Source organism: Neofelis nebulosa, chromosome 7 (genome assembly GCF_028018385.1).
Source record: "Neofelis nebulosa isolate mNeoNeb1 chromosome 7, mNeoNeb1.pri, whole genome shotgun sequence".
Classification (NCBI taxonomy): Eukaryota; Metazoa; Chordata; class Mammalia; order Carnivora; family Felidae; genus Neofelis; species Neofelis nebulosa.
This window is the reverse complement of record NC_080788.1, coordinates 75,640,682-75,651,798: the sequence shown is the minus strand read 5'-3', so window position 1 is coordinate 75,651,798 and position 11,117 is coordinate 75,640,682. Positions and strand designations below refer to the sequence as shown.

The window sequence follows — 11,117 nt, the reverse complement described above, 5'->3', positions numbered from 1 at the left end:
GATTGATTTCTCCTTTATTTATTCAATAATCACTGGGTAGCACCTATAGCCCAAGTCTGCCTCTGTTCCCTCTGCTCACATTGCTCCTCTGCCTTCTGCTTCTTTCTCTCTTCTACCTCTCACCACCTCCTCATAACTCCTTGCCATGTTATGACCCAGCCTGACTCTTTTCCACACCTCCTGTGTGGCTGAGCCCCTCACACCCAGTCCCACATCCTCCATAGGCTCAGAGCTCACTCATAGACCATTCACTCACAGCTTTGGCCCCTTTAGGCCAGTCTTTTGATCACCCACGGTAACACGGCTTCTGGTCTAAGATCCATGTAAGATGGCTATAGCCATCTGTTGAGCAAGGGAAAGCAACTTTGCACTGGAACTTAACAGCATTACTTTTGCTATCAATCAGCAAACAAGAGATACTGAGCACCTATTATGTGCTCATAATAAATGAGAGGCTCAGAAGTGAGCATGGCAGGCACTTTCCATGCCCTCATGAAACTTAAGGCCAAAGGACAATCATCAGAATTTCCCTAAATCTCCTTCCTTGATCAGGTTGGTTGGATTAGACTGAATCTGTGTAGGAAATCCACACAAATGAAAGTCATCTTATTCAAGGTTAATATTTGTCTTACAACGTCCAGTTTTCATGTATGTTGTCACATTTGACCCTAGGATTAGAGTTAATGATTCTGGTGTCAGTGGAGACCTACTTCTGGATGCAGGAGAGATGCAGGAAGGAAAATATATAACCGGGGCAGCCATTTCTTTATGGTTTACACTTAGGGTATCCTATGGGGTATAAAGTTCAATATAAACTCTGACATGGAGGAGATACCACATTTCCTTATCTTCCTTAAATCATACCAGAGTAGGGAGGCTTCCATGGTGACAGAAAAATGGAGAACAACTTCTAAACTTCAGAGCATCATGGTTACTGCAACACACTGAGTTTTCAAGCCCATGATGACCCTTAAAATTCATTCAGCTCTTAGCTTAGAGACCACACATGTGGTATGAGACTCTTTTTTGACTCTGTGCCTGGCGCAGTCTAGCCAGGCATGCCCAGCAGTCACCCCCTCCCAGGTCTTGATGCCAATCTGGGGTGCTACTTTGGATTTAAATTTAGTCACAATTGTGGATGAATATTCCCCAACCAAATAACACACACCACTAACATGATACTCATCTTCACACAAAGAAAATATCTCCCTCTGGGTTCCCATCACCCTTGAAGTCATGTCTTCTCACATGTGGTTACCCACAAAGACCTCTGTAGCAGAATATCTTAAAGATCTTGACTACTTCATAATGAGGGGAAAATAGTTGACTTCACACAGTTTCTGTTTGAACACTAAAAATCCTCCTGAAACAACAATGTACCAAAATCATGGTCAGAAAGAAAAACTGAAGGGATCAAAACAAATAAAAACATACAACTATACACACAGCACATGTAAGTATATCCTAGCCACTAGACCATGAAAGAACTGTAAGCACACATAAATATATATGTCTATATATATACATATATGATGACATTTATAGAGCTGTGGATAAGATCACAGATTTGGAACCAGATCCCAGCTATATTAATGTGTACACATGTATAAAAGTGTAATTTCTGACAATAAGAACATGGGAGGGAGCTGAATACAAGTTAGTAAAATTAATTAAACAAATTGCAGGTAAAATATAAGATCAGTTGTTTCTATACACCAGCAATGAACAATCAATAAGGAAATTTTAAAAACAGTTCCATTTACAATACCATCCAAAAGAATAAAATACCTAGGACTAGATTTAATTTAGCCAAGGAGGTGAACAAATTGTACACTGAAAATTACAACATTGCTGAAAGTAATTAAAGAAGAACTAATTAAATGTAATGGCATCCCATGTTCATGGATTGGAAGGCATATATTGTTAAGATGGTAATACTCCCCAAAGTGATCTACAGAGTCAAAGCAATCTTTGTCAAAATTCCAATGATCTTTTCTGCTGAAATGGGAGAGCCAATTCTAAAACTCAAATGGAATTGCAAGGAGCCCCAAATATTTAAAATATTTAAAGCTAAAATATTTAAAAAGAAAAACTAAGTTGGAGGACTCACACTTCTTGGTTTCAAAACATATTACAAAGCTATAGCAATCAAAAATAGTGTGGTAGCAGCATTAGGATAGACATATAGATGACTGGACTAGAACTGAGGGTCCAGAAATAAACTCAAACATCTATGGCCAATTGATTTTTGACAACGGTGCCAAGACTATTCAGTGGAGGAAGAATAGTACCTTCAATGAATGTTGCTGAGACAAACAGATAACTACATGGAAAGAATGTAGTTGAACCCCTACCTCACTCCATACACAATAATCAATTCAAAATGGGTCAACAGCCTAAATATAAGAGTCAAACCATAAACCTCTTAGAAGAAAACATAGGGTAAATCTTCATAACCTCTGACTTGATACTGGATTCTTAGATTTGACAACAAAAGCACAAACAACAAAAGATAAAATAGATAAATTGGATTTCATTAAAAAATTTTAAATTTTTCACACAAAAGAATAGTATCAAGAAAGTGAAAATTAAAAAATGAAAATACAGTCTACAGAATGGAAGGAAATATTTGCAAATTACATCTGATAGAAGTTTAGTATCTAGAATATATAAAGAACTCTTATAACTCAACAACAAAAGGACAAACAACTCCATTGAGAAATGGGCAAAGGACTTGAACTGACATTCCTCCAAGGAAGATGTACAAATGACCAGCAAGCATAGGTAAAGATGCTAAACATAATTAGTCATAAGGAAATGTAAATCAAAAACACAAGCTACCACCCCATTCACACTAGGATAGCTATAATAAAAAAATGAAAAATAACAAGTATTGATGAAGATGTGGAGAAATAGTAATGTTTACAAAAAAGCCAGACATTGGGGCACCTGGGTGGCTCAGTCAGTTAAGCATCTGACTTCAGCTCAGGTCATGATCTCATGACTCATGGTCCTGAGCCCCATTTCAGGCTCTCTGCTGTCAGGGCAGAGCCCACTTTAGATCTTCTGTCCCCCTCTCTTTCTGCCCCTCCCCTGCTGATGCTGTTTCTCTCTCTCTCTCTCTCTCTCTCTCTCTCTCTCTCTCTCAAAAATAAATAAACATTAAAAAAAAAAGCCAGGTCATATATTACATGATAATTTTTATATGAAATATCCAGAATATACAAATCCATGGAAACAGAAAGATTAGTGGTCGCTAGTAGACCAGGCAGGGGTGGGGAAGGGAGAATGGAAAGTGATTAAGTACCCATTAAGTCATGAATGGGATGGATGGATGTTCTGGAGTGATGAAAAATTTTGAAACTAGAAACGGTGGTAGTCACACGACATTTTGAATGCACTAAATCCCACTGAATTGTACACTTTAATGAATTATGTTATGTGAATTTCACATAACACCTCAATTTTTAATTGAGTCATAGCCTCATGTTTAGCATAATCCTTTTTTTTTTTTAATTTTAAAAAATGCAGGTGGGTGCCTGGGTGGCTCAGTCAGTGAAGAGTCCAACTCTTGATCTCAGCTCAGGTCATGATCTCACAGTTCATGAGAGAGATCAAGCCCCATACTGGGCTCTGCACTAACAGTGTGGAGCCTGCTTGAGATTCTGTCTCTCCTCTCTCTCTCTCTCTCTCAAAATAAATGAATAAAACTGAAAAAATCTAAAAAAAATAAAAATAAAAAATTTAAATGTAGATATACATGAGAGAAAAATATATTAGATCATACTTCAAGACATTAAAGATGATTATCAATGAATGATGAGAAATCATATAATTTTAATTGTTTTCTCTTTGCTTAAGTTATTTTTCAAATTTTCCAACAATTTTAGAAAATAATTGCGTTCTAAATTTTTTAACAACTAGGAAAGAGAGACTATAGTGATATTGCTAATAGATTCTTAAGAGCATAAAGAAAATACCTAAGCTATAGGGTTAAGTGAGGACAAAAGAAAACTACATTGTATATGTACTTTGATTCCAGGTATTTAAAATGCACTGCTTATGGTAACAGTCTATCAGTAAGAAACAGACAAATGAGTGACATTTTTTCTTTCTACTTTCCAAATTTTCTTAATGAACATATATTACCGCTATAATCAGAAAGATACTTTTATTTTTTAAATGTCCACTACTGGGCAAGCTAAGTTCAAAAAAAGTAGCTTTGAAAAATATACTTGATTTGATAAGGAGGATATTAACACTGGAATTATATATTTTTATACATAATATTCCTCATAGAAAAATCGTAAAATACAGAAAATGTAGAGATGGAAACTTAAATCACCAGATTCTAACCACTCAGAGATACTTAGTTGTTCTTTTTTTTTTTTAAGAAAGAGAGAGAGAGAGTGCTGTGAGAGTGCACATGTAGGGGGGATGGGCAGAGGGAGAGAGAATCCCAAGTAGGTTCCACGCTCAGCATAGTGCCTAACGTGGGGCTTTATCCAACAACCCTGGGATCATGACCTGAACCAAAATCAAGAGTCAGACACTCAACTGACTGAGCCACCCAGAAGCCCCTACTTAGTTGTTCTTTAAACAGAATTGGGCTTGGCTGTTTACAAAAAATTGGTCCCTTCCATCCATTATAGTGAGATTAGCAACAGAGTTTGGTTAGCAAATGTGAATCTATTATGTGCCAAACCTGCTGTATCAGGAGTGTGGCTCTCTGGACAGAGGACAGAGAATACTGAAAGGACAACTATTGGTCTTTGATTGCCCAGCACACTTTCCCACTTCATATGGTATTGGCAATTAGTAACCTGGACTTCTTTGAACCAACCTGGACTTCTTATGATTTGGGTGGGACTGACCCCAGTCCACCCAAAGTAGGAATTACCTAGGCTTAATCAGTCATTCAACATCTAGGTCACAGTGGTTCATTAATTTAAACCAATACGTATTAGGTGCAGGACTTTTGTTAAAAACATTGACAGGAGAGGGGCGCCTTGGTGGCTCAGTCGTTTGGGCAACCAACTTCGGCTCAGGTCATGATCTTGCAGTTTGTGAGTTTGAGCCCCACATCGGGCTCTGTGCTGACAGCTCAGAGCCTGAGGCCTGTTTCGGATTCTGTGTCTCCCCCCCCTCTAACCCTCCCCTGCTCACGCTCTGTGTCTCTGTCTCTCAATAATAAATAAACATTAAAAAATAATTAAAAAAAAAAAAACAATGACAGGAGAGATGAGCTTTATCACACTGAGCATTTTTGTAATTTAAAAACAGATGCTAAAAATCCCTAAGAAAGAAGGTGTGATGATGAATGGGTTACCGTATGGATTTAGTAGGTAGTAGTCATGCTCTCTTACCATCTTGTGTATCCCTCTACCATGGCACTTACCAGACTGGATCCTGATCACTGCTGTTTCTGTCTCCTCCACCAGACCATCAGCCCTCTGAGGGAAGGAGACACATCTCTAATACGTTTGAGCATACAGACAAGGGTCTACATACACTTCTACTAAAGAAATTATCCTCATGAACTTAGCAGCAAAATGGAAATGAGGCATTGGTAGTCTTATCACTGGGGATTCAGGTTTCTGGACTCTAGTACCTTTACAGGTTGATACCACAACCTTCAGCCCCAACCTGGTACCTTTGGTTTCCTATTCTGGGAGGAATAAGTGGTCAGGTCTGAGTCAACTGGTGTGGGTTCTGATGTGGTCACAGCACGATTCTCACACAACCACCCAGGGAACACCATCAGACAGAGGGAGTGGGGGCAGAGAAGCTTTCGTAGAAAGCCATCGAAGATGAAGCACCACAAAACCAAAGGGGAGTTCAAGGTCAATGAGCCCATCTCCACCCGCTTCCTCTGGTGGGAGCTAAAAGAGAGCACAGAGAAAGCACCAGCATCTCCGACCTGAGCAGCCTTCCTGGGAAGATGCAGCCTCTCCTGCTCCTGCTGGCCTTTTTCCTGCCTTCTAGGGCAAAGGCAGGTAAGTGACCACCACAACCCTCAGAGGCCCGACCCCATCCCACCGTGGGTAGAGCTCTCCTGCCCCTTCTGCACACCCCTGATCCATCTATCCACCAGGAACATTCGGAACCCCAGGCTTCATCCTGCCTCACACTCTCAAGTATGATGCTGAATTAGCTACCAGCAGGAATGGCCAGGGCAGAAGGCTGGTCTCCAGAAGAGCCAGGGGATACTGTCCCCTCCCCAGGCTCTACCTTTGCCATCTGGAAATGGAACTTTCCTAGCAGAGGATGAGAACTGGAAGAGAACATAATAAATCCCCCTGCAAAGGGAAGAGTAGGCCTGGCTTCTGAGTGAGATGAGCCAGGTGCTTCCTGAAGCATCTGCTTGGGAGAGAAGCCCGGGGCTCAGCTGCAACCAGAGTTCGTGGGATCACTGTCCCCACAAGATTGCTGTGACCTTTGCTCTGTCCCAAGTCTCCTCATCCCTTTCTCCAACTCTGCTTTTCTTCCCAACGTGTTAGTGGCTCTCCTCTTTCATTTATTTGGGTCCTTTCCTTTTCCTTTTTTATCAAACTGGCTAGTGGTTTATCAATTTTGTTAATTCCTTGAAAGAACCAGCTTCTGGTTTCATTGATCAGTTCTACTGGGGTTTTTTTTGGTTTCAATAGCATTGATTTCTGTTCTGATCTTTATTATTTCCTGTCTTCTGCTGGTTTTGGGTTTTATTTGTTGTTCTTTTTCCAGCTCTTTAAGGCATAAGGTTAGGTTGTGTATCTGAGATCTTTCTTCCTTCTTTAAGAAGGCCTGAGTTGCTATATACTTTCCTCTTATGACCGCCTTTGCTGCGTCCCAGAGGTTTTGGGTTGTGTTATCATTTTCATTGGCTTTCATGAGCTTTTTAATTTCCTCTTTAACTTCTTGGTTAATGCATTCATTCTTTAGTAGGATGTTCTTCAGTCTCCAAGTATTTGTTACCTTTCCAAATTTTTTCTTGTGGTTGATTTCGAGTTTCATAGCATTGTGGTCTGAAAATATGCACGGTATGATCTCAATCTTTTTGTACTTGTTAAAGGCTGTGGCTCTCCTTTTTCAAAGATGAGCTTGGAAGACCTAAACTTCCCTGCTTTCCAGAATCCTACCAGCAGTAGCCCTACCGACCCTCCTCCAAGAGGCTCACTGGGGAGCCACGCCTTCAGGCAGCCAACCAACACTTACTAGGCACCTGCTCCATGTCATGCCCTAGGAAATAGACTATGTCAGACAACATCTAGATCCCTAAACTTAAGTCCTAGCCACTGGAAAAGCAGCAATATCCTAGACTTCACAGGATGACAGGGGCCTTAGAAACTCAGTTGAAACAAAGCAAAGTCAGGAAAGGAGTTTTCAGGAGCCTCTAGAACTTGGCTATCCCAAAGACAGGTATGCTCACCTCCAATTATATGTAGAAGATAGATTCACAGACCAAGACTACTACCCATCCCCTTCCCAGAGGAGGAAGTTGAGGCCCCCTCCATGGCCCTCCCAGATCCAGGCCACGCCTGCTCTGTGGATTCAGTGGGTGCACAGGAGCAGAACAGATTTTTCCTTCAGGGGAGATCATCGGGGGACATGAGGCCAAGCCCCACTCCCGGCCCTACATGGCATATCTGTGGATCCAGAATAGGGAGGTGTGCAGTAAGTGTGGTGGGTTCCTGATACAAGAGAAGTTCGTGCTGACAGCCGCTCACTGCTGGGGAAGGTGAGGAGCAGCAGCCAGCACAGCCCTGAAAAGCCCAGTAGGGAGCCCTGCCTTCTGCAATGGGAGCTCCCAGGGCTCCAAGGAAGACAGGAGTCAGGAGGGCTCCTGAAAGGGAGTGAGGGAGGGCCGTACATTGTGGGGAGAGGGGAGGCCGGAGCTAGGGGCATTGCTGAAGAGCCGGGGCCTGCATTGACCTCTGAATGCAAAGTCATGCAATTTCACATGTTTCTCTGGGGAACTGTCCCCTGAGAACCACCGGCATGGTCAGCAACGGCTCCAGAATCCTACCTCAGCTACTGAGAAGCAGAAGGCACAGACAGCTCAAACCTGGGCCCTTCTGTTGCCTCAGTTTCCCCTCGGCTCCAATCCTGCCCACCCCAGCTGCCACCTGCCCTCATGGATCCTGGGCTAGGTCCTGTGACCCCACACCCCCACACCCCACTCTGCTCTCGTGCAGCTCCATCAACGTCACCCTGGGGGCCCACAACATCAAGAAGCAGGAGAAGACCCAGCAGATCATCCCCGTGAGAAGAGCCATCCCCCACCCAGACTATAATCCAAAGAACTACTCCAACGACATCATGTTACTGCAGGTAAGGAGACCTCCCCACTGCCCTCACTCTCCTGGGTCCACATTGTCTCCTCTCCCACTGGGACCTGTCCCCTCCTTCATACCTGGCCTGGCCACCTGACCAGTCTCAGTGGCTCAGGGGAGAAGGAAGACAGTGCAGCCGCATAGAGACTACTGACTGAGCTGGCCCCTCTTGCTTCTTTCCATCAGCTGGTGAAAAAGGCCAAGCTGACTGCAGCTGTGAGGCCCCTGGGCCTGCCCAAAGGCAAGGACTGGGTGAGGCCGGGACAGGTGTGCAGTGTGGCCGGCTGGGGAAAGATGGCCACGGGAAGATACCCAGACACACTGCAGGAGGTAGAGCTGATCATGCAGGAGGATCAGGAGTGCAAATCCCGCTTCCCCAATTATTACAACCACAAAACTCAGCTCTGTGTGGGAGACCCAAAGGAAAAGAAGTCTTCCTTTCAGGTGAGCAATGGATCCAAACGCAGTGCTCCTCCAGAAGGAGGGATTGGCAGCACTCTGCCCCATGCCGGGGCACCGATGTTAGAAAATTGTGCGCCCTGGGCGTGCAGTGGTGAGAAAAACAGGGGGCTCCTCATAGCTGGCACCCACCTGGGGTACTGGGCTCCTCCTCCATGCTGAGGAGCAGCCCCGCCCACCTGCTTTGGGGGAGGGGGGCCTAAAGAGGAGAGTGAAGCCAGCAGTCCCCAGCAGAGGATCTGGGACCAGGGGAGGAGAGGGAGCTGCCACCTGGGGTGAAGTGAAGCAGGGACCATGTCCAGGCCTGCCCTGCCCTCAGACTTCCTGACTTCCCGTGAAGGCCACGCAAAGCACCCTTCTCAAAGGGGCTGGGGAGGGCAGTGTGGGGGGTGAGGTTGGGGAGTGGGCACAGGGAGGGCAGGGACAGCAGGAGAGCTGGCTCACTCCTTCCCCATCTCCGTCCACAGGGGGACTCTGGGGGCCCTCTCCTGTGTAACAATGTGGCTCAGGGCATCGTCTCCTATGGACCAAAAGATGGGGCACCTCCACGGGCCTACACTAAAGTCACAAGTTTCCTGCCCTGGATAAAGAAAACGATGAGAGGCCTCTTCCTGCAGGAACCAGACTATTTGCTCTGAAGCTGATCTAGAATCACACTGGGGAGGGTGGGAGGGAAGGTGCCAGCTGTCAAATAAATGTCTCTCAACTGAGTGTGAAGGGCTGGTTTCTTGTGTGTGTTTACTGACCCTCTTTCCCTGGCATCCACTCTGTGCTTAGAAGGCCAGTGACACAATTCTGCTGTTTTCTGCTTCCTCTTCTTCCTCCTACCCCCCTCCCCCCTCAACCCCATGAAAAGTTCCTTCCAGCTCCCTCTCACCCACACCTGTCTCCCCAGAGCCTGCCCTTCTGCCAGGGCTGAAGCTGGGCACCATCAGGAGAAAGCATGAACCTTTCTGGTCCTGGAGCTCAGGGTGAAGTTCTTACCTCTTTCCCCTGTGTTCTCTGGCAGGGAGGAAAGATAACAACATGGGTCCTAGAAACACGCTTGCCCAGTCTCGGGCTGTGGCTCAAGGACATAGTCCCCCACTGGGAAGTGGAAGGACATTTCTCTCCCACAAACAAGGATGCTGGCACAGAGTGGGGCTGGGTCTCTTGAGTAGCTCTTGATCCTCATCTCGACTGAGTTCCCTTCCCTGACCTCTTCTGAGCTCAGGGGCCAGCTCAGCTTCTAGTCTCCTGGCTGCCCCTTCTTCTCCATACCTCAGAGTATTCCAAACCCCTGGGAGTGTTCAGTGGCCACAACTCCTGTCCCCTCCAGACAACACTGATCTGAGCCGGCCCCTTCCTCATATCCCTTCCACCTAGAACACCCAGAGTTCCAACAGGGCCTCGCCACTGAGATGTCAGCCCAGTCCACACCCTCGCAGAGAGGGGCATCAGAGGCACCTGCCCTGTGAGGGCACCAGACAGGGTCCATGGAGGACAGGGCTGGCGGGTGGCTCTCCAGAACCCTTGGCCCCATCGATCACCTGGGAAGGGCCAGCTCAACTCCTCACATCCAGCCCAATGTCACCCCCTGTGCTCAGGGTCCACTGGCTGTCTAGTCACTCCATAGCCTAAGTCCCTCTCCACCTGTCCCTCTCGTCACTGCCAGCCTCTAGGCTGAGACTCCCTGCTGGCCACCCTGGGCTATATCAGCCTTTTGAGTTTGAAAGGGCTCTTCTCTGCAGTAGGACTGGAAAGCACAATGTTTTCCCTCAACCAATAAACAAATGCTGATTGAGCACTTACTACGTGTCAGGCATTGATTGGGGACATGCAGGAAACATAATGCAGGCTCTATCATTTGAGCCCAGGTGAATCCGACACTGTTGAATTTCACCCGAATCATCTAACCCCTTCTCCCTCCTTCACACCTGTCCACACGGCCTACATCTCTATGGGAAGTCCACCTGAATCAAGAATTTGTACTTTTTTATTATTGCTGGTCACAGTCTGTATACATATTATCACATGTGACTCTAGAACAGCAGTACATAGATTTGGAAATGACTTTAGTCATTCAGCATCTAGACATGAAGTTACCAAACTCTGTTTACTGTAACACCCTCTATACCTAGGGGACATTTGCTTCAAAAGCAGCCGGTATGAATGTCATTGCATAGATTCAAATGGTAGAAAAAAACCACATTATATATTGGCCCAAAGGCAATTTAAGCTTAAGTTAAACACCCATCCAGTTGGACGGGCCAGTAACAATCCCAGTCATGACTGCAAGACCCTTCCTGTGCAGACTCAAACTAGAATCAGGGAGGCTCACGTGGTCTGGAAAAATGGGAGAACCAC

The 11,117-nt window shown here is 45.2% G+C and overlaps 1 protein-coding gene across 1 annotated transcript; it reads left to right on the top strand.

Annotated features, from left to right (window-relative positions):
• Positions 1-5,826: 5,826 nt before the first annotated feature.
• On the top strand, positions 5,827-9,459 carry LOC131517030 (granzyme B-like). Its single transcript, XM_058738696.1, has 5 exons — positions 5,827-5,996; positions 7,570-7,717; positions 8,175-8,310; positions 8,499-8,756; positions 9,239-9,459. Exons 1-5 carry the CDS (start codon positions 5,942-5,944, stop codon positions 9,407-9,409), a joined length of 768 nt encoding a protein of 255 aa, XP_058594679.1. The 5' UTR covers positions 5,827-5,941; the 3' UTR covers positions 9,410-9,459.
• The last annotated feature ends 1,658 nt before the right edge of the window (positions 9,460-11,117 follow it).